This window comes from Pocillopora damicornis, chromosome 6 (assembly GCF_964200805.1).
Source record: "Pocillopora damicornis chromosome 6, jaPocDami1.2, whole genome shotgun sequence".
Lineage (NCBI taxonomy): Eukaryota > Metazoa > Cnidaria > Anthozoa > Scleractinia > Pocilloporidae > Pocillopora > Pocillopora damicornis.
Genome location: NC_142675.1, coordinates 17,620,704 through 17,646,916, shown reverse-complemented (window position 1 = coordinate 17,646,916; position 26,213 = coordinate 17,620,704). Strand labels below are relative to the sequence as shown.

The 26,213-nt window shown below is 39.3% G+C and overlaps 1 protein-coding gene across 2 annotated transcripts; it reads left to right on the top strand.

The window, feature by feature from the left end:
* The first annotated feature begins 674 nt into the window (after positions 1-674).
* Positions 675-21,174, top strand: LOC113681945 (uncharacterized). 2 transcript variants are annotated; one of them, XM_089210902.1, is made up of 2 exons: positions 675-871; positions 11,498-21,174. In XM_089210902.1, the coding sequence occupies exon 2, from the start codon at positions 11,573-11,575 to the stop codon at positions 20,144-20,146; it is 8,574 nt and encodes a 2,857-aa protein (XP_089067028.1). In that variant the 5' UTR covers positions 675-871; positions 11,498-11,572; the 3' UTR covers positions 20,147-21,174. The 2 variants fall into 2 exon arrangements, with proteins under 2 accessions (XP_089067028.1, XP_089067027.1); XM_089210901.1 differs by lacking the exon at positions 675-871 and adding an exon at positions 6,470-6,782.
* The last annotated feature ends 5,039 nt before the right edge of the window (positions 21,175-26,213 follow it).

The following is a 26,213-nucleotide window of genomic DNA, read 5'->3' as shown; positions in this document are numbered from 1 at the left end:
AAAAAAATGCATCTTACGTATATTGGTTTTATAGGTTGCGCTCGGCTTTTTATCTGAAAGCGACAAATTCCTTCCGGCTCCAATTCTGGGCCATATATACTATCGACAGTTCGTCATTCACCATGTTGGAATTTTTGATACTGCGCCTCAGAACATCACGGGCTGGTCCAGTTTTGCGAAACAAACTCCCGCCTGGAGAAAGGCTGCTCAAGTGTGAAAGGTTTAAACGCATATTTAATTTGATGTAAATCTGCTTCAACTAAATTGATATGTCTCCTTTGGAAAGCTTCAGGTGATGTTAACATCCTTTCCTGTATCTTTTAAAAACGTTGAACGATTGTCATTTGGACAAAGGTGCTGAAATTTTGGTCATTCCATTTTCAAACCCACGAGTTGTCGCAATTTTTGTGCACTCTCTCTTAGGACAAGGCTCGAAGGTAACTCGCCCACACGTTACACATCGTAGCCTAATTAATTAGTCCTAAACCCTTCTCAAGAGGCTATTCTGTAAACTTAGTCACTGAGGAACACAAATCACCCAACGTCAACATTTCAGCCAATGAGAGCTTTAGGACGTGTTCCCCCCCACAATACACGAGTCAAGGGTCGTGAGAAATGTGTTCTTCTTAGTTCCACCTTCGAGATTTAAATCGGATCGAAGCAAACAAGGCACTCAAAAAGTGCTTCCTATTCGCTAAATTACCCCCATGAGACAAAAACGAATAAATCGCACAGAATAAACAACTCAGAGGTAAACCTTGCATTAATAAGCGTCCATGAACAGAGGTATTCCCGAAACAGGCCGATCATATGAAACATACTGTGAACACAGCGAAAAGCACTTTAAAAAGCACCGATACTTTTAAATAAGGTAAGTCCATGTTCTAATAAATCCATACTATTTCGGATAGCTTCACTTTTCTTCACTAAAATTGAAAGATTAATTTCCCGCATAAGTGAAAACTCCCAATGTGTACTTAATATCACTTCGATCTAACCGCAAGTTGAGCTGTCTGTGCCTAAAGCAATGATAACTCATAGCTAAAATTAAACATTGAGAGAGGAATCTGTTAAGTAAAACAACTCTGAGAGATTACGAAGAACATTTTAAAGTGTGAGATTCTGCTAGAACAGAATATGGTTCATCATGTATTCAAAGAGACATTTCGATAAGTTGAATACTTAGTAGATAAGATTCGACAAGATCAAGACCTCTGTCAAGAAGGAAAAAACATTATTAGATTCTCATTTGATTAGGGTGCAGTGTCATGTAAGTATTCTGTTTCAGCCACACCATTCCCCTGGTTGTTTTTTTTTTTGTCAGCTGAAATTCAGTAAAGATAAACAAAAGTGGAGTGTATTCGCAAAGCTGACGTCTCATATTCTCTAAAAGTTTGGCTCTGAAAATTTGGAGCTACATCAAGCAAGACACCCTAATTGATATTTTCCTTTCTTCTCATTACCCTCTTTCTCGAAGTTGAGATGATACTGTCAGGAGAAATTACTTATTGGTAACTTCCGGGAGTGAAAGGAGTAATTAGCTACATTGTTGATAACATAGTCCGGAAATACCTCTTTCATCGAAATGATCGAAATTTGTCACAGGTTGGTCAATTGAGCAATCGTTCATCAGATGATAAATGAATGCAGAACTACCGTAGGTTTCCTTTACTTCGCTCTGTGATTGGTCCAGAAAACGCACGCCATGCTTTCATCCAATCAGGTGCAAAGCCAAAGACAATCGCGACATAGTTATTTCGTCTTCCTGCGCTTCAGGCACTTGACATGAATCTACATTGAGTACTCGTTGACAACTTTTCTGTTTTATCGTTAGACGTTCTGATTCCTTTGGTTTTACTTTCACGAAGCTCTACGGGACGTGCTCTTATTTTCTAGTAGACAGTATAAGAACAGGAGTCACTAGGCGTAGATTTGTTAGTGACAAACTCGACGTTTCTGAGTCGGTCAATTTTTAATCAAGTGTGGATTTTTTTTTTCGCACTCTAAAACGCAGGCTTTTCGCCTTTTATAGTTTATAAAATGTTTCATATAATGCACCAAACAGCGGGGTGCAAGTTGATGACGCACGTGTGACTGGGAATGGAGAGCCCTACACCGTTAACTCAATTCTAATCAAAATTCAGTCGCACCTGTATTAAGCGGTCGGTTGACAAAGTCCCGAATTTATATCCCCTTTATCATTGTAATTTTCACTTCTATGAAGCGGTCACCTCTATTGAGCTGTCGCGGTCACCCTTTACCAAGTTTGTAATTTCTTCTACCTGAACCGAACGATTACTTAAGGATGAACCACTAAAATAAAACGAAGAATAATCTTTCCAGTAATTTTATAATACATGTTTCTCTCCCAAAGTTAATTACCCCGCCATTCCCAGTGGGTGACCGCTAAATACAGACTTGACTGTATTCCTCTTTTTGTTAACTCGATACCTAATTTATATTTATTTTTGTCGCGGCTAGACATCGACTGGGAAATTTTTCTTGTTTCCTGTACCAGTTGCCATTTGATATTAATGATTTTAAGGTATTTTTTACTCTAATTCAGTTATCTATTTATGTTACATATGCAACGAAAGGCCAAAACGGTGCTCAGCTGCCCAATCCCCCCAAACAGCTCCGGGGCCATTTCACGGAGAGAAAATAAATATCGACCAAGAGTTGTGCACAACGTGTAAAATAATTAGCAAGTAAACCCTTTCAGCCCTTTAGGGAGCTGGTATGTCGGTTGATAACATCGACGGCTGAGATATTGTCCGAAAAATTAATATTTGCCTGATAAGCGAAGCTTCGAGGACAGGTGTGAAATTCTGAGGACCATCTCTCGGCCAAGGACATTGTCAGCCGACATATCAAAGAGCCACAAGGTTTTTTTTTGTTTTTCTATTATAATTGTATGTATTTCCCATTAATTTCGGTAACGCGAGTTGACAGCAAATTTTGTCGACTTTTTTACTTTCCGGAGCAGCATATGAGATCAGCCTTTTAATATTGCTACTGCTGGATTCGGCAAAACGAGTTCGTTTTTCTTCCAGGTGAGTGATGAAGATGAAAAAGTGAAACTCTTGAGCTACCTTTTTTTCCGCTGGCTTTGTTTGTTTTTTTGTTTGCTTTTTTAACGGAAATAACCTGAAGAAAAATATCGACGTAGACGGGGGCTATTACATGATAACTGTCCGGTGATTTTGCACCACGTGATGTATAGTAAAATCGCACAAAAATTAATAGGTGGGTTATAACTTGACATATCGTAATGAGTTCCTTCAGAATGTAAACATTTCTGAAGTGTCTTCCACGAACTCTTTTCGATTGAGTTTCGAGAAAACCAAAATCGCGACTATTTCAACGGCCAAGCAGAGAAAGGGAATTTCGGTGAGAAAACAAAGAAAATAAAGAAAACTGCCTGAAGTGCGAGAAAATATAAGTGACCAGGCCGAAATTTAATTTTTCCATCTGAATGGTTGAGAGAGAGGCTCAAGTTTTCTGGACCAGTCTCAGAGCAAAGTAAAGAAAGCTCCTGTAATCACGTATTGCTTTTGATACTCAACTGAAAAATTGTTCCAAAAATATACTGAATACCAAATAGAATAAGGAAGTTCCTAGTTTAGTAAAAGTGAAATGTCTTCCTTCACAAACCAAGTAGATTGTCTGAGGACTTAATTTGATAGATTTTGATAAAATACAAGAAAAATAAGCGAAGACAAGACAGCGAATTGATTTATCTTAACAGATATTTCTCGTCACTGAATAAAGGGGGTACGTTTCTAAAGAAACTTTGGTGTTGCGTCAGTGGGAGAGTGTAGCAGGTAATTTAGCGTTAACAGCTGAGTTGAAAACGTAAATTGGCCGCCGTGGAGTTGAAAGGCTATCGTTTCGAGCGTTAGGCTAACGCTCGAAACGTCAGCCTTTTAACTCTTTACGGCAGCCAATTTACGTTTTCGACTCAGTTGTTAACACTAAATTACCTGCATTTCTCGTCACTGTCTGACTCTTGTCTTGACTAATAATTGAGCAACGCATTGTGTTCTAAACTTGACGACAGCTTACTTAAACAAACTGAACAATCTGAAGTGTTAGAATCAGTAACCTTATGGTAAAATCACGAAAACGACAATCGATGAGCTATCTGACAAATTAAAGGATTAACACTCCAAACGTCAGGATTAACACTCCAAACGTCAGCATTAGAAAATCGATGGCCAATTTATATTATCAACACAGCTGATAAAACCAATGATCTCAGTAAGGATTGTAATAATTTGACCCTTTTCAGTCCGAAATAACCTGGAATGTATCTAAAATCACATGTGACAAATTTGTTGCAAAACATTGACCATGACAACTCACTAAGCTAAGTCTTCCCCCTATTTCTTTCCGCCTCAATGTTTCTGGGTCAGAGTTTCTTCTAGAACGATTGTAATCACGTGACCCTTTTCAGTCCAAAATATTCTAGGTCGTTTTTAAAATCACATGTAAATTTTTTTGCAAAGTATTGACTATGACAATTTATTAACCCTAAGTTCCGCCACAGTTTCATTCTACCTCCAATGCATGTGCGTCAGAGAAAAGATTTCTTTGATGCAATAAAAAGCTAGAAACGTCCAAAGTTTCTGGAACAAACAACGAAAGCCGATAATATTGGGCAACGCATTGTGATCTAAACTTGACGAGAGCTTACGTAAACAAAGTAAACAATCTAAAGTGTTAAAATCATAAACATCATCATTGTATCGGAATAGCGTTAACAGTGGAGTTTCACTGGTGGGATTATAATCATTCGACCATTCTATATTTCACAACATTCTGAAATGTTTTTAAAAATTACATGTAATAAGTTTGTTGCGAAATATTGACCATGACATCTCACCGAACTCAAGTCCCTTCCCAGATTTATTCAGAGAATGGTAAATTTCTTTGATGTATGGATAAATTTGGAAGCTAGAAACGTCCAAGCTCATGGAAGCAAACAAACAACGAAAGCAAATGTTGCGTTTAAAAGCGGTTCCGTCTTCTAAACTTCTTTTTTTCCAACATCATCACGACTGAAATGAGAAAAGTGACTGTACAAGAAATGTTTTTAGGACTAAAGAGGTTTACAGATAATTTATTTTTAATTTTGACGGAATGCAACAAACTTCAAAGCCCTCTGAGCGCACAAAGACCGTTTTCTACTTCAACTCGACTTCTCTAACTCCCAGAGGTGATCAACATGCAAATTCTAATAACCAGCAAATTTGTAATGCGAATATACAAATGATTTACATAGAAATGTATTTCGGCGAAATGAGAGAATTACTCATCACATCTGAGGGGTTACAGAGTTACTATCACACGGAGATATTCAAGATTTCAAAATTTTACTGAAAGCCCTTTTTCAGCTATGCATGGCGTCATGAAAAAAACACTATTTCGTAAGAATTTTGTCATCTGGCGACTTCCTCTATCCGACATGTCTTTTGAGTTGGCAGGGAGCCCCTGTCGTGACTTCCCTGTAGGAACTATTCGTCGGACAGCGGTATATTTTCAAGTTTGTGACGGCTTTCCTTTGAAACCTACGCCTTCGAAAAGGGGGGTAAATTTTTGCTAAACTAGTTTAAATGTGATTTATATTTCCCTACGTTTTACGGCTAGTAACAACCGCCTAATGAATACTAGCCCGGCGCGAACTCCCTTTATGGATTACGAAACTCGAAAGGAAATTAAAGGTCGAAAGTATGTTTTTCAAAGCCAAACAAAAAAAAAATTTCATTTCGAACGAAAACCCACGATCTATTTTGGTCCTGACCTGCCTAACGGAGCCGATAAACAATAAATTTACACAATGTCTGCAGATTGACAAAAAAGGTATGGGTTTCTTTGTTAAATGAAAAAGTTGACAAACATTGCAACGGAAATCAGGATCGATAACTTCACGTAAAAGTTCTTAACTTATTGATCTGGATCTTTATGCCCGTCTGGAAGAAATTCGCTAGTACATACCATATCCATATTAATCAATTGACTTGAGAATACTAACCGATCTCTGTTAAATCACGTTATCGTTTATTAGTATTTGACCTGCCAATCAAGCCATTTCTTGCTAAATCGAATTCAAATAACCGAAAATCAAATAAAGAAACACTCCAGTTAGTCATTCAGGACTTCATTTGCATAACAGCGGGTCAAAAAATTTAAATGGACAAACGCGAAGGGTTTTAAAGATGAAAATTAAACGAAGGTTTGAAATTTGATCGTGTCAGACAACCTGAGCTTCAAGCGTTGTATTCCATCGGAATGTCTTTACAGATTCACTATTTGGGCTGATTAGAGGGTTACACTCGTAACAAGGATTAAAGAAAACAATTAGTGTTTAACCATTGTCTTTAAATTACTATATTAAAGAGAAAGGTTTTCGCAAGCACCAACCATGTCTTTTATTAATGCAAAAAGCCCATGGGAGGAAAAAATTTTTGGAATGTTTTTTAGCTCCGCTGAGCCTTTTCAGCCTATTCAATGGCGAGCGCTTTGATTGGGTTTTAAAACGAAACCTTCTAGAATTCTTTTGTAATCATGCTCCTCTCTTTGTCCCTTGGAAGCGACGCGGAACAAGAAAAATAATAAATGCCAACTCTTCGCCATGTTTCGAGTTGAAGCTTGCCTTCTATTGTGCGTGTAGCTTTGCTCTGCGAGGAGATTCACGTGAGTTCATCTCTGCGATTACCCGATTTCATCCAGCGATTTCATCGATTGGCGCGTTACGAACAGCAAAAACAGTGGCGTTTTGGGTAAGTTTGAAACATTTTATTAGCCACACTTTGCAGCAATTTCTACCTTACCAAACTGGGGCGGTGGTTAACCCAGTGCTTGACTCGCTTCAATATTATTTTAGGCGATATTCAATCTTTCATTCAGGGATTACAACATCAAGAATTTCCAAAGAGAGAAGTTCATAATCGGGTGTCACAAGAAGTGTTTATCTTGTATTGATCTCGCCACTGTGTATTAAATTAGTTAGTTTGTCGAAACATTAGGATTTATTATGTTTTCCGATAAACCGCCAAAATGTACAGTGAAATTTTCGAACTGATCCAATTACTTTAGCCAAAGCCATCTAAAAGCTGCGATAAATCCACCCACCTACAGCATATTTAAGTTTCGAAAGAAAGTTTCATATCTTACATTCTCCCAGCAGGGTGGTAGGATTCCTTTTAAGAGGTCTATTTACTTATCAAAGATGTTAGCACATTCTTACAATCAAAGTTTACAAGCGCATTCAGTCCTGATGTGCGAAAACCACGACAAGTCCGATAAAAAGTTCAATATTTCTGCAGGGCGTAAGATTACGTAAAAACCACAGTGCCTACTTAATCAAATTTTCAAGTATCGTGAAAACCTCCAGTGTTTATTAAAGTAATCGATCGGCTAACAAGAAGATCCTTCAGTCTGAGACCGTAAGCTAGAAGTCGCCTCTGAATAGCATTGCAATTTAAGTCACTTACAGCACTAGAAACTTCTCAATGAGGTGTTTTGAAGTCTTTTCATTTTCCTTTCACAAAGAATGTAACGCAATAATTGATCAAAACTTCTCGAAGGAATCTCGCTTTGGAACAATGAACTTCGAAGATATCCCAAGAACTATCGTGTTTAATTCCGAGACGTATACACTTAAAATGTTTTTGCAAGGAGTAAGGTAATAGTTTTTGAAAATTTTCTCAGGATAGCTGTTGATAACTTCTGTAATTATGAAAGTTTCTATTGTACAAAGGACAATGACACTCATTCTGTTTACGTAGAGAAAACCTAAGTTAAGTCATAGTTAGTAGAGGAGACTCTACTAACTATGATTAAGTGTACCTGTTTTTGACACAACCGATACCTTTTCCTCTTCAGCCGAATAAATTCGTCGAGCCAGACTAAACAAACAGTATTATCGAAATAAAGATATAATTTTTTCGCTGAAATTCGGTGGTTTCATGGTCGAATAATGCCAAACACATCATGCATATGTAATCGCTTTCCATCTTAAAGTCTGAAAACTTTGTAAAATCTGTTGGCTGAGTGCTTTTTCCCCACAGCTGCCATTTTCACATAAACTTCTCGATAAAATCGTGCGCGTGGCGTGGTTTTTCGATGAAGAAGCTCAAGAGTGTATGCAAATGCAAGTTCGAAGTGTCTTTATTATAATGGTAACGATTACCGCTGCAGGCAAATGAGTTCTTATTCAATCCTTTCATTAAAGTCGCTTAGCGAACACTCGTAATTTGTTTGAACTCGTAACCTTCCTGAGCTCGACAAACGTTTCCAATGAGCATTATCGATCACTGTTTGCTTTTTTTTTTCGGGTGAAAAATTTAGCTACTTTCTGCATAACGAGGCAATTCTGTCAGTAGCTCCTCCCTACAATTCCAGCTAGATTTCCGCTGAGACAAGTACAAAAGAAGGAAAACAAGTGGTTTAATTTCCTTAACACTTTGTAAGAAACTCGAGATTTTTCGCCTAGCAGAAGGCAAAATCACGCAAATTTCTAGCCAATCTAACCATGAAATACGAAAGCATAGACCGACAATATAACTAAGTCCGCACAACAGAGGCGAAAATTCGTGAGTTTGTGTCATGATCTTTGTTCCATCGTCCAACTCGATCTAATGACGCTGTAATAGGTTTTAAGGTATTTCTAAAATCTGATGGCCCAAAGCAAACAATGCAATGAGTGAAAAATACGAATTCAGCGGTATTTTTGATCAATGGGGCATCGACGATTAAAATTCTTCTGCCTAAAATAGCGAGAATAGCTTTAGAATTCGAAAAAAAAAATTTCTCTGCTGTCGTCGCTTATGAAATCAAGTCTCCACCAAATTCAACTTCATTTATTGCACTCTCACATTCACGCCCTTAGACACGATTGCGAAATGGAATCCTAGCTTTAGCCACAATGGTTTTTCCGTGGACGTGACATCAGATGCAATCTTAAAGCGTCCCTTTTTTTCTAACATTTCTACGTTCCAATAAACAACAAACAATTGCGATGTGTGCAAATCGACGTATAGAATTATGAAAACACGCACGCAAGCTCGTATAAAAATCGCAGAATCCACAAGAGCTCGTTGAACTAACAAAGAGCGTAAATGAGATCAAGAAAGATAACTTCACGCAAAACTTTTTGAACACATTTCACGCCGCTCCTTTCATTATTCTGCAAAGAATTTACATCATTAACCTACTCTGTAATCAGCTGACGTGGAAAATAGTTACTCGCCGCTCTGTGTGGTCACTGAATCGTTTAATTTTTGCAAATTAACCTAAACAATCAGACTTACTCATCAGAGCATGTAGCGGTAGAATAACACGAACTTTTCAAAAGGATCCAAATGTACCGTGTATTATTGGTTGTAAGTTATTGATAATACAATTTATAAGAGTGCGATATCCAAACTTGCCCCCCGAAAACAGATGAAAAACTATGCAATTCTACAGAGGAAAAGCATTTGCCGTCATCGTAGGAAATAAAAAACAGAGAAAAATAATTCAAAACAAAAGAAGGGCTAGAAAATCTCATGATTGCGTGATTAAGCCTCGTTAAAATTAAAAAAAAAACTTTAAATCGAAATTACCGGCCAGTGAATCGAACGAGGACGTGTCATGAGCTGAAATGTTTTTGCTGAGAGTCTCCAGAGACTCCGCTTTCTGTTGGCATTCGGTATTGCTGGTTTTCAGAGTGCTGAAAAAGCTTGTCATGTGGAATGCGTGAATGTTGGCAAAACTTTGGAAGCAACAAAAACTACTTCGATTTCACGAAAATGTTTCTTGTTTGAAAGAGTACTTTGCGAGCTTCCTTTAAATTGCAAAGCAACCAATAACGATGTTGAAAAAACCCCACACGATTTGGAAGACCTATCCCTCCCGATTAAAATTGTGCAGAAGTTTCATCTATGCGGTCATAAATGTTACCCGATTAATCAAATAAAAATCATCCGTTTCGAGTTGTCGCGCCTCAGTCGGTTTATTAATAGATCAAGCTCACGCGGAAAATGTTTTTGCTAGATAGCACATTTGATAACCTTTCCATTGATGTATAAAATTAAGGGTGAATGCCTTCAAACACTGCGTCAATAATTTTTTTCGCGAAGAACACCCGCGAAGGTCTATCGTATCCTGAAGACGATAAATCGAATTCACGGAATTTCAAACCCATCTTCCTCTAAACGGGGACAAAATGATTGGCTATTTAAACCATTAATTCCCAAGATCTGATTGCTAATTCTCCTATCTAGCTGCTATACATTTCCTTATAAGTTAGTTACGCGAATTTGGTGGTAGATCAAAATTACAACCCCTACCTGATAAGTTTGAGTATTCTCATTACCTGTTTGCTGTATTATGTGAGGATATTATGGGGAGAAGTTACCTGTTAATCACCTCTAAGAGTTAAGGGGTGAAAGATATTACTGCGTTGAGCAAAAAAATCGTCGTTTTGATTAACTCAAATTTAATTACAATCATTTAAAGTTCGTAGAGAAAGTCTCGTGTAGAGAGGAGAGATTTCTGACACATACTTTGGTGGAAAGATGTCAACTTCCATGGGAAACAAAATCAACAAAACTGTAGAAACTATTTGATATTTGATTTGATTTATCGTATCAACAAATAAGCCCGAAGGTTACCCCAGACAATCTTTCGGTTGCTTTGAGATTTAGAAAAATTTTAAATTGAGCGCCGAAAATAATCCAGGATTGCTTTGGCTTCGTTTTATTTCATCATTTGATTGGTCGATAAAACTTTTGCCCAACCAATCACATTCAATACTAAAACCAATCGCGGCTTGGTAACTTTCGTTTTCCTGCTCTTCATGCAATCTGCTTGTTTTCACTTCGAATTCTGATTGGCTCCTGGTGATATTTTCCAAGCTATGATTAGCTGTTGTGATTGCTTTGGTTTTGGTTTTACGACACTCAATCGCAGAGTGCTCTATACGTCCCTTTAAGAAGAAATTACTTACACTCTAAAAAGACCCGCGTCAAGAGCCTCAAGGGTCTTGTAACTAATTACTTTTTATGAAATAAGGGTCCAGGAGAATAGACGTACAGATAATGTCACCACGAACAATTTTTTTTGTTTCATGGGCATGCTGCCTTGGATTTCAGTTCAGTAGTAGACCACAAAAGACGTCAGAATGTGTTAAGTGACATACTCAGCTGTACCTCGAGAACCACTTTATTTTCTATCCACATTTTGGCATCGTCTATGATCTACTAGAGAGGTTAAGCATAGCGTTTGCGGCAAACGACGTTTCACGTTTGCTGTCTTCACTTCTTTCACTCGAGAGTATATTTCTGAGAATATTCAGGGGTTACACTGTAAGGAGAAGTTAGATGCCAGTCACTATTAGAGGTTAAAGGTTTAAGTGATACAAAGCTCATTAACTACGACACTTACATTTCATCAAAGGTGATTCCTAGAAAAACTTAATATGGTATTAATAATTCAATATTTATAATTGCAGTTTTTCTGACCTCATCTTATTGCAAGTCAAGGAAGGGTCCACTCAGCGATAAAACAAGAAACTACGTCAGGCGCCATGTCTACTCGGCGTAAAGGTTCTGGGAGGACGTTGCCCTCAAATCCTGTCACTTCAACAGTGGTAAAGGATGAAGAATCTGGAATCCGTCTGATAACAGAGGCCAATCATGAGTGGGCTGACGAATACGAGAGATTGTTACGCGAGTATGAAGAGCTGAAGGCATATAGCTACGACATCGAGAACAAGTACCATGAGGCCCAGAAAGAAAATGTCAAGACTAAAAGACATTTGGAATTATCCACGGAAAAGTACAATCGAGAGAAAGATAGCCTGACGCTTCAGAAAGAAGATCTTAATGCTCAAAACGAGAAGTTGCGTAAAGAACTCCGCGAGAAAAGCGGCAAGATCGGCGACTTGCAGAAGGTCTTAGTGGAAAGTCAGAAGAAGGCCGACTCGAGCAAGGGGGAGCTTCAGACCAAAGTTAAACAGGTTGAGAAGTTGGAAAACATCATCAATGATCTTCAAAATCACACCATCCTGGAACTCAAACAGAAGGTCAACAAGTCTGAAGCTGCTCTGGAGGTCCTTAAGGAGAAAACTGGCCAACTTTCGGCAGAGCTTGATCAGGCTGAAGACCAGCATGACGAGGATGAACAGACCAATGAAAAGCTACGCCAGGAGAAGAACGAGCTCGTCGAAAAGCTCGCTAGGGCCGAGAGTGAGATCAGAATGGCCGAAGACGCCCGCGATAAAGCAGAAAATACCTTGTCCAACTTGCAAAGGTTAGAAAAATCACTACGAGACAAGAACAGCCAACAGGAGGCAGAGCTACGCGCTTATGAAGCAAAGATAAAAGATCTTGAAAACGAATTAAACAGGCGACTTTCTGAACCAGAGGAAAAAAGTTACAACATCACAGTGGTAGAATCTCAGCCTGTTCTTGAGTCGACGCCTACTATGTTTTCGTTCGGTGATCCATTCAAAGATGAAAATGAAATGTTGAAGAAAAGATTGCAAGATTTAAATGAGAAGGTCAAGCGCCTTGAAGGAGAGAACTACGATTTAAAGGGGAAACTCGATGCAGCTTCTAAGGATATAAACAAGTGGGAGGCAAAGTACGATGACGAAAATCGAGAAAAAAACAAGATTTCAGCGCAGCTTGAGAATGAAAAAGGAAATTATGGGCGATTGAAGAATGAGTACAATGACCTAAAAAACAAGCTGGCTAAGGCAGAGCGGACCATTGATCATGACAAAAAGGAAATGAGTAAGAAAGACAAGGTCATTGAAGATCTAAGGATGCGGATTGAACAACTGGAACGAGATATTGCTGACCGAGAAGTCACCATTTCTAAGCTGGAGTTAAAGATAGTGCAGCTGGAAAAAGAGAAGGAAAATCTCCATGAGCACACTTTGGAACAGCAAAGAAAATATTCCGATCTCGACAGCGATCACAAATGCAATGTAAAGGAGAAAGAAGCCGTTGAAAGGGATCTTGACAACGTCTCCATAAGAATTGGAGAGCTGGAGAGTAAGTTAAGAGAATCAGAAGAAGAAAAGAACAGCTTGCAAAAAGAAAACGCCGATTACCAACAGAGGTTGTTACGATTGGAAGACGACTTGGACACTACTTCTAAGGACAAAGTAGTGTTTGAGTCCCAAGTTCAAGACTGGTCCAACCAAAGCAGCAAGCATCGCAAGGTTGCTGATAATATGAGGAAGAAGCTTGCTCAAGCTCAGGAAGAGGCGGGGCAGTACAGAAAAGATTTGGTTCAGAAGAACAACCAGATTGACGTGCTTAACAGCAAACTGACCGAACTAAAGTCACAGTACGAGAACTGTCTGGCAGACCTCTCCAGTGCTCGCGCCGACAGCGACTATAAAGATGATGAAATGAAGCATTTGAATAAAAAGATGGACAGCAAAGACAACGAAATCGGCAAGCTTGAGGCTCAGTTAGAAAAGGTAACTAAGGAAAGGGATAATGCTGAAGTTGAACTTGCTGGCGTTCTTGAAAAGTTGCAGCATATGGAGCCAAAACGGGCAGGTGGCGAAGATGTGTTCAAACCAGTCGAAGTGACATACACAATGAACCAGCCACAAGACTTCGAAAATAACTTAACAGCTCTTCGTCAAAGGATCTACGAGCTTGAAAATGAAAATAAAAGGTTGCAAAACGTTGAAGAACACCTTAACAGCGACAACAAAGGCCTTGAAAACATGATCGCCTCATTGCAGAGAGAGCTGAACTCTCTAAGGGCAGAAAACGAAGACTGGGAGAAAAAAGCAGCAGACATGAGGAACAAAATCAACGCTTTGGAGAAAGAAGAAGATGAGCTTATGGATACCAATACGGACTTGAGAGAGCAACTGGAGGACTTGGCCCCACAAGTCGAGAAGTTGTCGAAGAAGGTGGAAACCCTGACTCTTGAACGCGACAATCTGAGGGAATACCTTAGTCAATCGAACACGAAACTCACTCAAAGCAAAACAGACTACAACAACAAACACCTTGATTTATCAGAACAGATCAAAGTTAACTCCACCCTTGGAAAGGCTGTGAAGAAGCACGAAGCTTCTTTAGACTCATTGAGCAAAAAATGCAAGGACCTGGAGGAAGAACTAGAGAACTTGAGACCTGAACTAAGGGCGCAATTAGCAAGAAATGAGACACTTTGCGCTGAGAACAAAGAAATAGATAGCCGTAACAAAGTGCAGAAACGCAAGATTGACGACTTACAAAAAGATCTACGTGAGGAGATTGATGCAAAAGAGCTGCTTCAACAAGATGTTGAATCGTTGACGTACAAGTTGAACATCGCTGAGGCAAACAACAAGGCGTTGATCAAGCAAAGGAATGATTTACAAAGTCAAGTTGACGAATTGGAAAACAAACTACGGAAAATGAAACCAGAGCTTGAACAGTCTCGTAACAAGATAAAGGAGAAAGACCGCATCATAAGCCGTTTAGAGGCAGATGTGAAGGACAAAGATTCACAGCTTAACGCACTCAAACGTAAGGTCTCTACTCTGGAGGAGACAGTTACGTCCTTGAGAAAAGAGGTGGAGGCTCATAAAAGTGCCAATGAAATTAATCGTAATCGTGTAAAAGAGCTTCAAATTCAGCTTCAGGAGATGGGTAACAGTATGCAGTCTGCCGTGGCGAATGTGTCTGTCGTTCAGTCCGCACCTCCACAAAGCTTCAGAGAAGAAAGGATTCGCAGTACACCTGACGAAAGGGTTCACGAGCTGGAGTCACTACTCAGGAAGAGTGAGGTTCGGGAAGATCAGTTGAAAGAACAGCTTCAGCCCCTTGAGAACCGTCTTCCTAAAGCAGAAGCAGACGCTAAGAAAGCTCAAGAGAAAGTAATCGAGATTCAGCACAATATGAGTACACTGCAGAGGAAGCAAGATGATCTCAGAAAAATGTTAGACAGAAGCAGTCGCGAAAAGGAAGATGCCAAGAAGGAGCTGATGGAGGCTCGAACACAGATAACAGTTTTGGAAACCAAGTCCGTAGCAGATGCAAATGAAATTTCATCTCTACAAAGTCAGCTAGACCAGGCCCACCGTCGTCTAGAAGAGACACAAGAAAAACTGCTCGCCATTGATGAAGATCATGTACATCTCCGCCTTGCCCTTGATGTTCATGACAAAGAAAAGGAGGAACGAAATGCCCATGTTGGAAGACTGCAAGTGAAAAAAACTGATTTAGAAAAAAGGATCGAATTCTTGGAGTCTAGTTTAAAGTCAAGCCAAAATACATGCGAGTCTTTGAAAGAGGAGAGGGCAAAGGCGCTTCAGGAACTGAATGACCTTCGACGAACAACACTGACGGATTTAAAGAAGAACTTAACCCGCATGCAAGGAGAGAGAGATCGTGCTTTGGAAGACTGTAGGATAGCGACGTCGAAAGTGGACGATCTGGAAAATCAGTTGTCTGAGTCCCAGACCATAAGAAAGGAACTAGAAAGAGACAACGACGAACTGGAAGCAGAAAAAAGACAACTGATGAACGAAATCGAAATAAACCGTAAGAAGATCGAGGACCTGGAGGATAAAATCGAGGTATTAAACCTGGAACTTCAGCGAGACGAAAAAGACTTAGAGGAGCTGAGAGATGAAAAAAACAGGCTTGAAGATGAGAATGCAGATCTCCATGTTAAACTGGCAGAGAAGCAAGATGTCATCAATATTGCGCCTATGCAAGTCACCAACGTTGAAACAACATACGCAGCAGCCCCAGGATTTGATTTCGGTTCAGATCCAGATGCTTTAACTGACCTTGAAGACGAAAATGCGGATCTCAAGGAAAAGCTAAAAAGGGGTGAAATGGAATACGATGTTTTATGTGAGCAACTAAATGATTACAAAAACAAGCTGGGAGATTCTGAAGGTAAAAACCACCGCCTCGAGTCCAACCTTACATATTCAGAAAATCGTGTAAAGGAACTTGAGAAGAAGTTACCAGAGGCTATTGACGAGCTCAATTTAGTCAACGACAAATATCAATCTGCTGAACGCGAACTCGAGCTGTTAAAAGACGAACTGCACGATGCACAGACCAAGTTAAGTACTGCTGAGGCACAGCAAGCGGCTGGAGTTGCCAAACTGAGAGCACTACAGCGGCAATTGGACGCAGCCCAGAAAGACCTTCTAGACAAAAATGACGACGTTATTGAAAAACAACGCAAAATAAACGAGCTTTACGCTATTCTAGAGAGCGGAGACAAAGACTCTGATCGCTTGAAGCAAGTTATCGAGGAGTTAAGGGAAGACGTTGACGTTAAGGACAGAGAGAATACAAAGCTACAAAAGGAGCTTCGTATCGCACAGGACAACCTTGCCAAACTTCAAGCCCTGTTGGAAGACATGGAAGCGAAGTTGCATGATACAGAGCATCAGCGGGAGGAGTACAAAATGAAGGCCGACGGGCTGGAAGTTGAGATTGAGATGAGGGATAAAGCTCTGGAGGAAGCACAACGTGAAGTGGATGACTACAGGGATAAACTCAAAGCGGCAAAAAAAGAGATTGAGGCCTTGCGCAGTCAACTAAAGGAAGCTAATGTCAGCCTAAAAGCCGCCAATGACGAAAAGAGGATACTTGAAGGTAGGATCAGTGATCTCCAAGCAATCATAGAGCAGTTGAGGAAAGAGCTCTCTGCTAAGAGCTCTGCAGTTGTTCCTAAATCTGGAGCTAGCGATGCACACCTAGAGGACCTTAGAAATAAGCTTGCGGAATACCGTAAAAAATACCAGGATATCAGCAACGAAAAGATGAAACTCGAGTTAGAACTCCGAGAGAAGGATGTCAAGATTTCACAAGCGTCAGGTCCGTCCGATACATTACGTGAAGAGCGAGACCGTCTTAAGGACGAGGTTATAAACCTGCAAGCTACCCTCAAGGAAACGAAGAAAAATTACCAAAGAGCTCAAAGGGATGTTGAAGATCTGCAACGCCAACTGGTGTCAAAAGACAGTGAGATCAAGCGCTTGGAAGATAAAATTGCAAAATTGGAGGATGAAAAAGAGAAACTTAAAAAAGTTTGTGCTGACCTGGAGAGGCGAAACTCAGATTTAAAGGTCATTGACGAGAAGCTTAAATATGAGAAGAAAAAAGCAGAAAATGACCTTTCTCTGCTAAAGATGAAGTTTCAAGCCCTGCAAAATCAACTGAGCACAGTGGACGTTCCCAAACAGAACCAAGATGTTGTGAGCAGGAAAAAGTATCAAGACTTGGAAGCAAGCTGCCAAGATGCCGTGCGTGAGAAGGAGAGAGCAAAAAGTGATATGACCGCTTATCGCACCAAGATGGCGAGGTTAGAGGCTGAACTGAACGAGCAAAAGAGGGAAAAGGATGTTTTGGATGATGAACTGCATAGATTAAGAAACGGTGAAGCAGAACTGAAAAACAAGCTACAAACATCAAGGGACAGACATAAGGAAGACAAAGATAAGATGTTGAAGTGGCGTCAGGATAATTTCTCGCCTCTAGAACAAGAACTTAAAAGAGCTAAAGGACAAATCACGAGACTCGAAAAGACCAACGCAAGCCAGGAGCACGAAATCGCAGATCTAAAAGACGAACTTGCTGATCGTGACAAGAGAATTGCTGAGTTGGAGGAGGAGCTCGAGAACCAGGACATGACTGACACTATACCTCTAAACTCGATTGATATAAACGTTAAAGGAGACCTTGAAGCACTTCAAAAGGCTTTAGATGAGAAGGCAGATGTAGAGAAGGAAGCTAAAAGGCTTAAAAGCAAACTTTGGACCGTAGAGCACGACATTGACATTCTCAAGACAAAAGAAGCTCAACAAGAAAAGATGGTAACTGAAGTGAACAACATGAACGACAAGCTAAAAGACGAGATTAGACAGCTGAAGAAAGGCACTTGGGATCAACAAGGATCCTACAACAAGCTCGTCAAAGAGAATAGCGAACTTCAGTATCAAGTAAACACGTTGACCGAGGACAAAGAAGAACTGGAAAAAGACATTCGGGAGCTACGCGACGAGCTGAAAGACGTTAGAGCCGAAAATCGAAGATTGATGGCGGAGAATAAGGAGCTAAAACTAGATATACAGCAGTTAGAGCTCAAGCTTCACGAGGCAGAGTTAGGTCGTAAGATGGCAAACGACGACAACGAGAAAATGCGCAGTGATTTGATACAGGCTCAAAGTGAGAACGCTGATCTGAAAGACAGTTTGAACAGACCAGCTGATGACATTATTCAGGTTCAGACAGTGCAAGCAGTAGAAAGTGCCCCGCCCATGATGTTTGACGATGACGTCGACGGGATAAAGAGAGACAAAGACAAATTGCAAATCGAGTTAGAAGCGGCTGAGGATCAAGTTAAAATGCTGCAGAATGAACTAGAAGACAAGCAGAGCAAGAACGAGCAAATTCAAGAGGACCTAACGGAAGCCAGAAGAAGACTTAAAGAAAATGATGCAGACATAAAGAAGCTGGATGCAGACGTCGATCATCTACGCCACGAGCTTAACCTGGTGAACCAAAACTATGATGATCAGTGTAAAGAGAACAGAGTTCTGTTGGATGATAAAGACAAACTTGAGTCGGAGTTGAAAGAGGTGCACACTGAAGTTAAAGATTTGGAAGCACAGCTGCAAAAATTAGCTAAGGAGAAAGCCGACTTGGAGCGCGATTTGAAGAGGAGCACCAAAGTTACAATTGAAAGAAGGCCTTCGCGAGATCTCCACAATGAAAAGGAAAAGAGAATCAAGGAATTGTCAGAGAAAGTTGCACAGCTAGAGCGCGAAATACAGAAAGGTACTAAAGAATACTCTATGCTGAGGGAAGAGAATGACGATCTGGAAGAGAAGATCAATAATCTGAAAGACGAGAACAACTTCCTCCATACCAGGTTATCCCAGCTGGAACACGATACCAAGAGGGATGGTAACAAGATTGACGAGCTTGAGAGAGAGATCCAAGAACTGCAAGATCAGTTAGAAAAACAAGGAGGAAGTGGTGAATCAGGAAATGATGAACTGCTTATGGAGAAGAAAAAACTTAACGACAGAAACAACAAGTTACAAAACGATCTGAACCAAGCCAAGCAAGACATAACCGAGTACAAAAACCAAGTGGCAGAGTTAAAGAAACAACTAAACGAGTTCGATGACAGCTCTAAGCAGCTTTCTGTGCAAATTACGAAGTTTGTGGGAGATCAAAGCGATACGCTCAGAAAGGAGGTCCAGGAGAAAGACGATAAAATTGAAAAACTACAGCAAGAGAAGCTCGAAGTAGAAATGAAATTGGAACGTCTTAAGGAAGAAATGGAGGTTGGAAAATCTGCTCTCGGCGACCTTCAGAAGCAGAATGAAACCCAGAAAGAATACATTAAGACCTTGACTGACGACAAAAACAAGCTTGACAACAGACTTGTTGAAGAAATGAACTTTAGCAAGGTAAAGATTGCTGAGGTTGAAGCTGAACAAGACATCCTGAATAAGAAGCTTAAGGACAAAGACGACCTAATCAAGAAATATGATAAGCAGGTCCAGGATTTACGAGAACAGCTGGCTACATCTGTTCCCAGCGATCAGGCTTCCACAACTTTGATCATGGACGTAGACAAGCGACGAAAGCACCGCCAGCATAGTTTAATGCTATCCTATCAAGAAGGGTTGATGAACAGACCTGTTGGGCTATACCGCTCGACGAGTGAAAGCAGTCTTCCTAACGGCGACGTCTCAAGGTCAAGCGACCTCAGCAGGAGCGACTCAGAGCACTCTCAGTTTGGTGAGCTTCTTGGTAAGGAGATCCCACACGGCAAACGAAGTGGCAGGACCAGTGAACCTCGAGATCACGTTGGCGAGACCGTGGAGGCCACCACTAAAGTCTCCACAGAGTCTGAACCCGACTATGCCACCCAGCTGAGGAGCAGCACCCCAGTCTTAGAAGAAGAGGACAAAAGAAGTGGAGGGAGACCATCTGACAGAACTTCAGGATCTCGCTATGGAGACCGCCACAATACCCGAGACAGCAGCGGCAGAGACAAAGACCGCGACGCCGATACCAGCAGAACCAGAGCATCTGACAGGGACAGGCGTAGCTCAGATCGGACACGCGATCGAGATAGATCCGAGTGCAAGCAAAATTGATTGTAGGAATTATTGAACCCTTAAATCTCTTAACTGTCACAAAGGTTTGTTTAGCCCGGGTTGTTCAAAGCTATGTTAAGGTAACCCAGGGTTAGTGTGAAATTTGAGTTCAGGTCTCAAAGCTTTAAGAGAAAATTCGATCATTGGTGTTCTAAAAAGATTAGTGAAAATTTTCCCCAAAAAACTTTAGAACAAAGAAATAAAGAAACCTGAATTAAAATTTGACCCTGGGTTAGGGCTAATCGGCCTTTGAGCAACTGGGCCCAGTGCATTAATTAGCCGCCTTTACCGCTCGTTTCCGAAAAACTTGGTATTTTATTATTTTGGCCATTTACGGAAAGACCCAGTTCACTAGTCAGTTGATAAAGTACAAGTGTTATCGGCTACTTTCAAAATCCTTAGGTCAATAAAATGATTAGATAATTGAAAGTAATTTAGTTACGGCTGAGTCAATTATAGTCCGTCAGTTCTTTATATTCACTTTGTTTACAAAAATCTTCTCTTAAGTCTTTATGACCTAGGAAGAAATATAAACTTACAGAGAGAAATTGGGTGTCGGAAACTTTGTCAGTTTCATTGAGTAGTAACAAGTAGAAAAAGCATCAAAAGTTGGGTTGCTGATTGCTCATTTTATTGGAAGCTTGTTCGAAACATTACAGCTTGTTTGGATGTAGATTAATTTTTTTTTGTAGGAAATCATTCAATTTACCGTGCTTTCTCACTTTAGGCTGATCTCCAAAGTTTTCGTGAGAAGGAACAAGAACATGTCATTGATAATACTTAAATTAACAGTGCAGCATTTCAAATAGTGCTTTTCAGATGTTTCCATGAGATGCGAATTACAATGACAGTAATCTATCGGCCTTTGAATAAATTCAGCAAAAAAAGTAGCTTTTTTGAAAGTCATTAATCGAACTAAGTTAATACGACCTTCAAAACTGAAGGCATCTAAGGCATTGTTACCCGGTAGAAGTGTAGTTTTTGTGCTATCTTTAATAAAATAAAGTTTCATGTTTTTCAATTTGAAATAATGTGTGGCAAGAAGTTGATTATGCAAAGCAAGGCAAGGAGATAATTACCAACATCTGCAAGTCATCACCACTGTAGGGAGACTGAAAGTGTTAAACCTATAACCCCTAAGGGTGCCTAGAATCTAATTTCTCCTGACAATATCACTCCTGAATCACACATTACTAGAATATAGGAAATGGTCATCAAACAAAAAAGTTCTTGGCTGTTAAACAAATTCTCCTTGTCAGCACCATAAGGAAATGTGTAGAGAACAGTATGGAGAATATGCATACTGATGTTAGGGTGTAAAGGGTAAAAAAAAACTTTCTGTGAATAACTAGAAATGGGACAGGAAATAGGTTCTGTTTCCTCTGCAGATACCTGATTTTTACCAGATTTTCCTGTCAAATCCAAAACAACACCTAGAACAACACCTAGATCAAATTTGTAATTCTCCTTACTCCTTACTAGAAATGGGATAGGAAATAGGCTGTTTCCTCTGCAGATACCTGATTTTTACCAGATTTTCCTGTCAAATCCAAAACAACACTTAACCCTTTAACTCCCAGATCCAATTTGTAATTCTCCTTACTGTCAACCATACAATTCTTATTATGTTAATTCAGAGAGTTTAGTATTGGATCAACTAATTATCCCCAAATTGACATTTTTCTTTATTCTCATCACTTATCTGGTTGATATTGTAAGGAGGAATTCTGTCTTGGTCACTCATGGGAGTTAAAGGTTAAATATCAGTTGGACATGTTTGGAGCAGTGATCTGGGTTTCAAAATGAAATAAAAACACTTTAAAAAAAAGACAAAAATAAACCAAAAATAAATAGCCACCTTTCATTTTGCCCTCTTATGACCCACAAACAGTCTGACCATAGAGAATGTTCCAATAGTAAATCTAACATTTAAAAATTTATAGAGGTACATCAATAAGATGTTGCTCTGGTATTTCTTTCCTCTTCAAAATTACAACTAGTTTCAACTAATCAGGATTTTAACATGGACTGTGAATGTTCAGGTGTAATACATCTTACAGAAGGAATCATCCAGGGGGAGATGACATGATCTCTAAATGAAAGATCTTGCCTAAAGGGCGGTCTAATTCCTTAACCTTCCCATGCTTGGTGGTTCTATGAGGAGTTGAATTCACCTTTAAGAAGATGATTATTGCAAACAACTGCAAAAACATTGATGTGAAAGTGAGTTTGCCCAGACTCAGACTTAAAAACACTTTTTCTTTCAGGACTGAAGGCACTGTTTACAGACACTTTCTGGTTCTTTTGATTCAGAACCCTGCCTGAACAACTCAAAGAAACTGTAACACCTCTTTTTGTGTGCTAAGGCAATTAGCTTTAATCCTTTAACTCCCATGAGTGACCAAGACAGAATTTCTCCTTACAATATCAATACAATATCTACCAGATAAGTCATAAGAATAAAGAAAAATATCAATTTGGGAATAATAAGTTGATCCAATACTAAATTCTCTGAACTAACATCATAAGAATTGTATGGTTGACAGTAAGAAGAATTACAAATTTGATCTGGAAGTTAAAGGTTTAAGAGCTCTTGAGTCACCCAAGTTTAATTTGATCCAGTCAGTAAATGATAGTAAAATACCATTGACAACTATTTCACCTTGGAATTTGCAAGCACCAAGAAAGACATCAGTAACATAGTGGCTCTGTGATGATTCTTTTAAATGGTAACTCTTGAAAGAAAGGTTTGAAAACTTAAAAAGTCAATGAACATGTGTGTCCTTTATTTTACAATGTACATGAATTACAACCTGAAAATTAAAATTTTTCTAGGCAAAATGTTGGCATTTTGATTGACTCAGAGTATATTATGAGATACTCCCAAACAGTGTAGTTTTGCATGCAAAACAGTAAGCCACCAAATATTGTCAGGTTAAAATACAAGCCACATGAACCTAATGGCACATTACAAATCAAGCTTAGTCTGATTCCTGTGGCACTGAGTGACAAAAAACTGAACATCTTAACTTAGGGCCTTGTATATGCACACCAATAGGCTATGCTGTTTCCTCTCAAATGTCCATAACAATACAACTGACATAAGATGGCTCAAGACTTAATGCGTGTAACAACTTTTGGAGGGTCAAGATTTGAAGGATTTAATGAAATAAAGCAAGATCACAAGACAAACTGCAAAAAACTAGTGTCTTGGGGAGCCCTGAGCCCTTCATAAGAGTGACCTCTTATATGAACTCTTTACAGTGGCCAATTTAGGTTATAAACTCAGTTGATAACACTAAATTACTCTGTTATATCTCCTATTGATGCAGCACCATGGTTTCTTTAGAAACTTACCCCCTTTAACATGAGTCTAGTCAACATACCTTGGAAGGTGAGTTCATATAGAAAGTGAAAGAATTCTTTTGCTCATGCTGTCTGGTATTCATGCCTTCAAGGCTCCAAGCGAAACTTTGTCCATTGCCATTATTTGGCAACTGAAAGTCACAATATGGTAACCAGAAGTAAAATTTTAGTCGCCAGAAAGAATTGGGAAAACTGAATATTACAACATTTTGAGCAACATCACATATTTCATACTTTGTCACTTTGTGTCACTTCAACTTTTGACCATAAATGGTGAGTCATAAAAACATAATAACATTCTCCATTATTTAAACTTTTAAGCTGCAAAGTTAGTCATTATAATGATTTTTCTTCTGCTATATGGTAGCTAAAACAGTCACAACTTAGTAAACTCCCTTTAACCCTTTGACTCCCAGAAGTGATTAACATGTAACTTCTCCCAGTCATATTTACACATTATACAGCAAATAGGTAATGAGAATACTCAAATTTCTCGGGCAGGAGTTACTATTTTAATCCAACACCAAATTCTTGTAACTAATTTACAAGGAAATGTATAGTAGCTAAAATAGGAGAATTGACAAGGAGATCTTGGGACTTAAATGGTTAAGATGGATGTCAAAATGACCCTTACCTTAGAGGTTATTTTATCTGTGCTCAAATGAAATAAAAAATGGAACACATTTTTTGTCCCCAGGCAGATTAAATGATAACAAAGAACTGGTCTAAAAATTCTGAAATAAAAAATTATTCAAATTATAATCATAATCTTTTCATCATAATTTACACTCTTTTAATCTGTTGTAAAGACATTGACCCCAAGGAATTCTGACAACATTCTTCATGGGTATTTCAAAAAATGTCTCACCGTCAGACATTGATGAAATCAAAACAAGTAATGATATCCTATGTATGGTGTGGTGGTATTAATTGTGCTGAACAGGTGTTTTCCAGCAATGATAGAAATTAACCAGCCAAAGCAGCCCCCATTCCTTCACTTCTCTCCCCTCACCATGGGTATGGGGGTAAATCTCCTAATGAATTCTCTACAGATAGCTAAGTCTGCCCACATCCCTTTCCCCCTATAGGATGACTGATGAAAGGTGCAAAAAAAAAACAGTCCATTTGACAGTCCTGTGTTAATTTCTGAGCTTTAAACCCTATCTTCCAGAAGTGATCAACATGTAGCTTCTCCCTATAATATCCATACATTATCCAGCAAACAGGTTATGAGAGCAATGGACCTTATCAAGTAAAGGTTGTTGTCTTGTTATAACACCAAATTCTCATCACTCATTTACAATGTAATGGCGGAGGAAACCAATTAACAGATCTATGAGGTTAAAGGGTCAAACTGGAGTGAGACTGGGGAAGACCTTTTGGAATAGAGGTGAGACATAAGTTAGAAAGATTGAAGAGTACATGTAATAGGCCAATTTCAATAAATTAACCCTTTAGCTTGCAGAAGTGATTAACATGTAACTTCTCCCTATAATATTCATACAATATCCAGTAAACAGGTGATGAGAATACTCAAAATTATCAGGTTTAAGTTGTTATCTTGATCTAACACCAAATTCTCATAACTTATTAACAAGAAATTGTTTATTAGCTAGAAGGGAGAATCAAAAATCAGACCTTGGGAGTTAAAGGGGTTAAAATTCTAACATGACTCTGAGGCTAGGGGGAACAAAACAAAAGAAACTATTTATTCACCCCTCAACCTCGATTTGATTTCCTCTGCTTTATTCTCCCAAACCTCGAAGCCAAGTTTGAATTTCAATATATACAAAATGGCCTCTTGGATAAAAGTAAGGTTTGAATGAGGTCACTGACTGTCAGCATCACTGCCAACAAAGCACTTAGCTGTTGAGAAACGAAGAAAAATTAGAATGTTGAGGAATTCACCTCTAGTTGGTTCGTATCTGCACAAGATAGAATTCTTGAGCATTAGCCACCATCGCCATTCAAGCTATAGCACGGTTTTCCTGTACAAGCACAATAAGACTTCAAGGTTCCTTATGTCAACTGTATTTGGATTGGTTGAAATTTTAAACTTCTGCTGAAATATGCCAGGTGCCGTGACAATCTTTTAAACTTCATTTTCGAGAAAATGCGACATTTTCTGTCCATTTAGAGGAAAACCCGCGGTGTCACGCTCAAAGTAAACAATTTCCGGTGAGTTTTGTAAATAAAAGGCGTGGCTACTCAGCTTACACGTGCCGACAACATTCGTTGCGTGACCTAAGGTCATCTAAAGAACGTTACCCACCGAAAAAGCTGGGAAGTATAGCTTATATGACAATGTGTACCTTTCAAGTGTCTTGTGATCATTGTCACAACTGATGGCTCATCCATCTCTTAGGACGATCATGTTTCCGGGGGTTTTCCATTCGACCAGAGATGTTGAATTCTATAGCATTCTCAAAGCGGGGTGGAAGGTCTTTTTAAAACACCATTCGGAACTCAATTCCAAGCACTAAAGACTATAAAAATCGGGAGAATCTCAACTAATGTAGATGAAGACTACTGTAAAATTAAACACATAGGGCTGAGATAAACCTTATCGGTTACATTTCTTTTTCTGAGTGAAAAAAATTTTTATTTTCGTGTTGGCACCAGATCACGCGGCCGGATGTTTAACGGACGATCAATAATGGCCCTCACTTCTTCAAGAAAATCATAGTAGCTATGAAAGATT

Coding starts and splice junctions, on each gene's coding strand:
- LOC113681945 (XM_089210902.1), top strand. CDS start 11,573: ATGTCTACTCGGCGTAAAGGTTCTGGGAGGACGTTGCCCTCAAATCCT.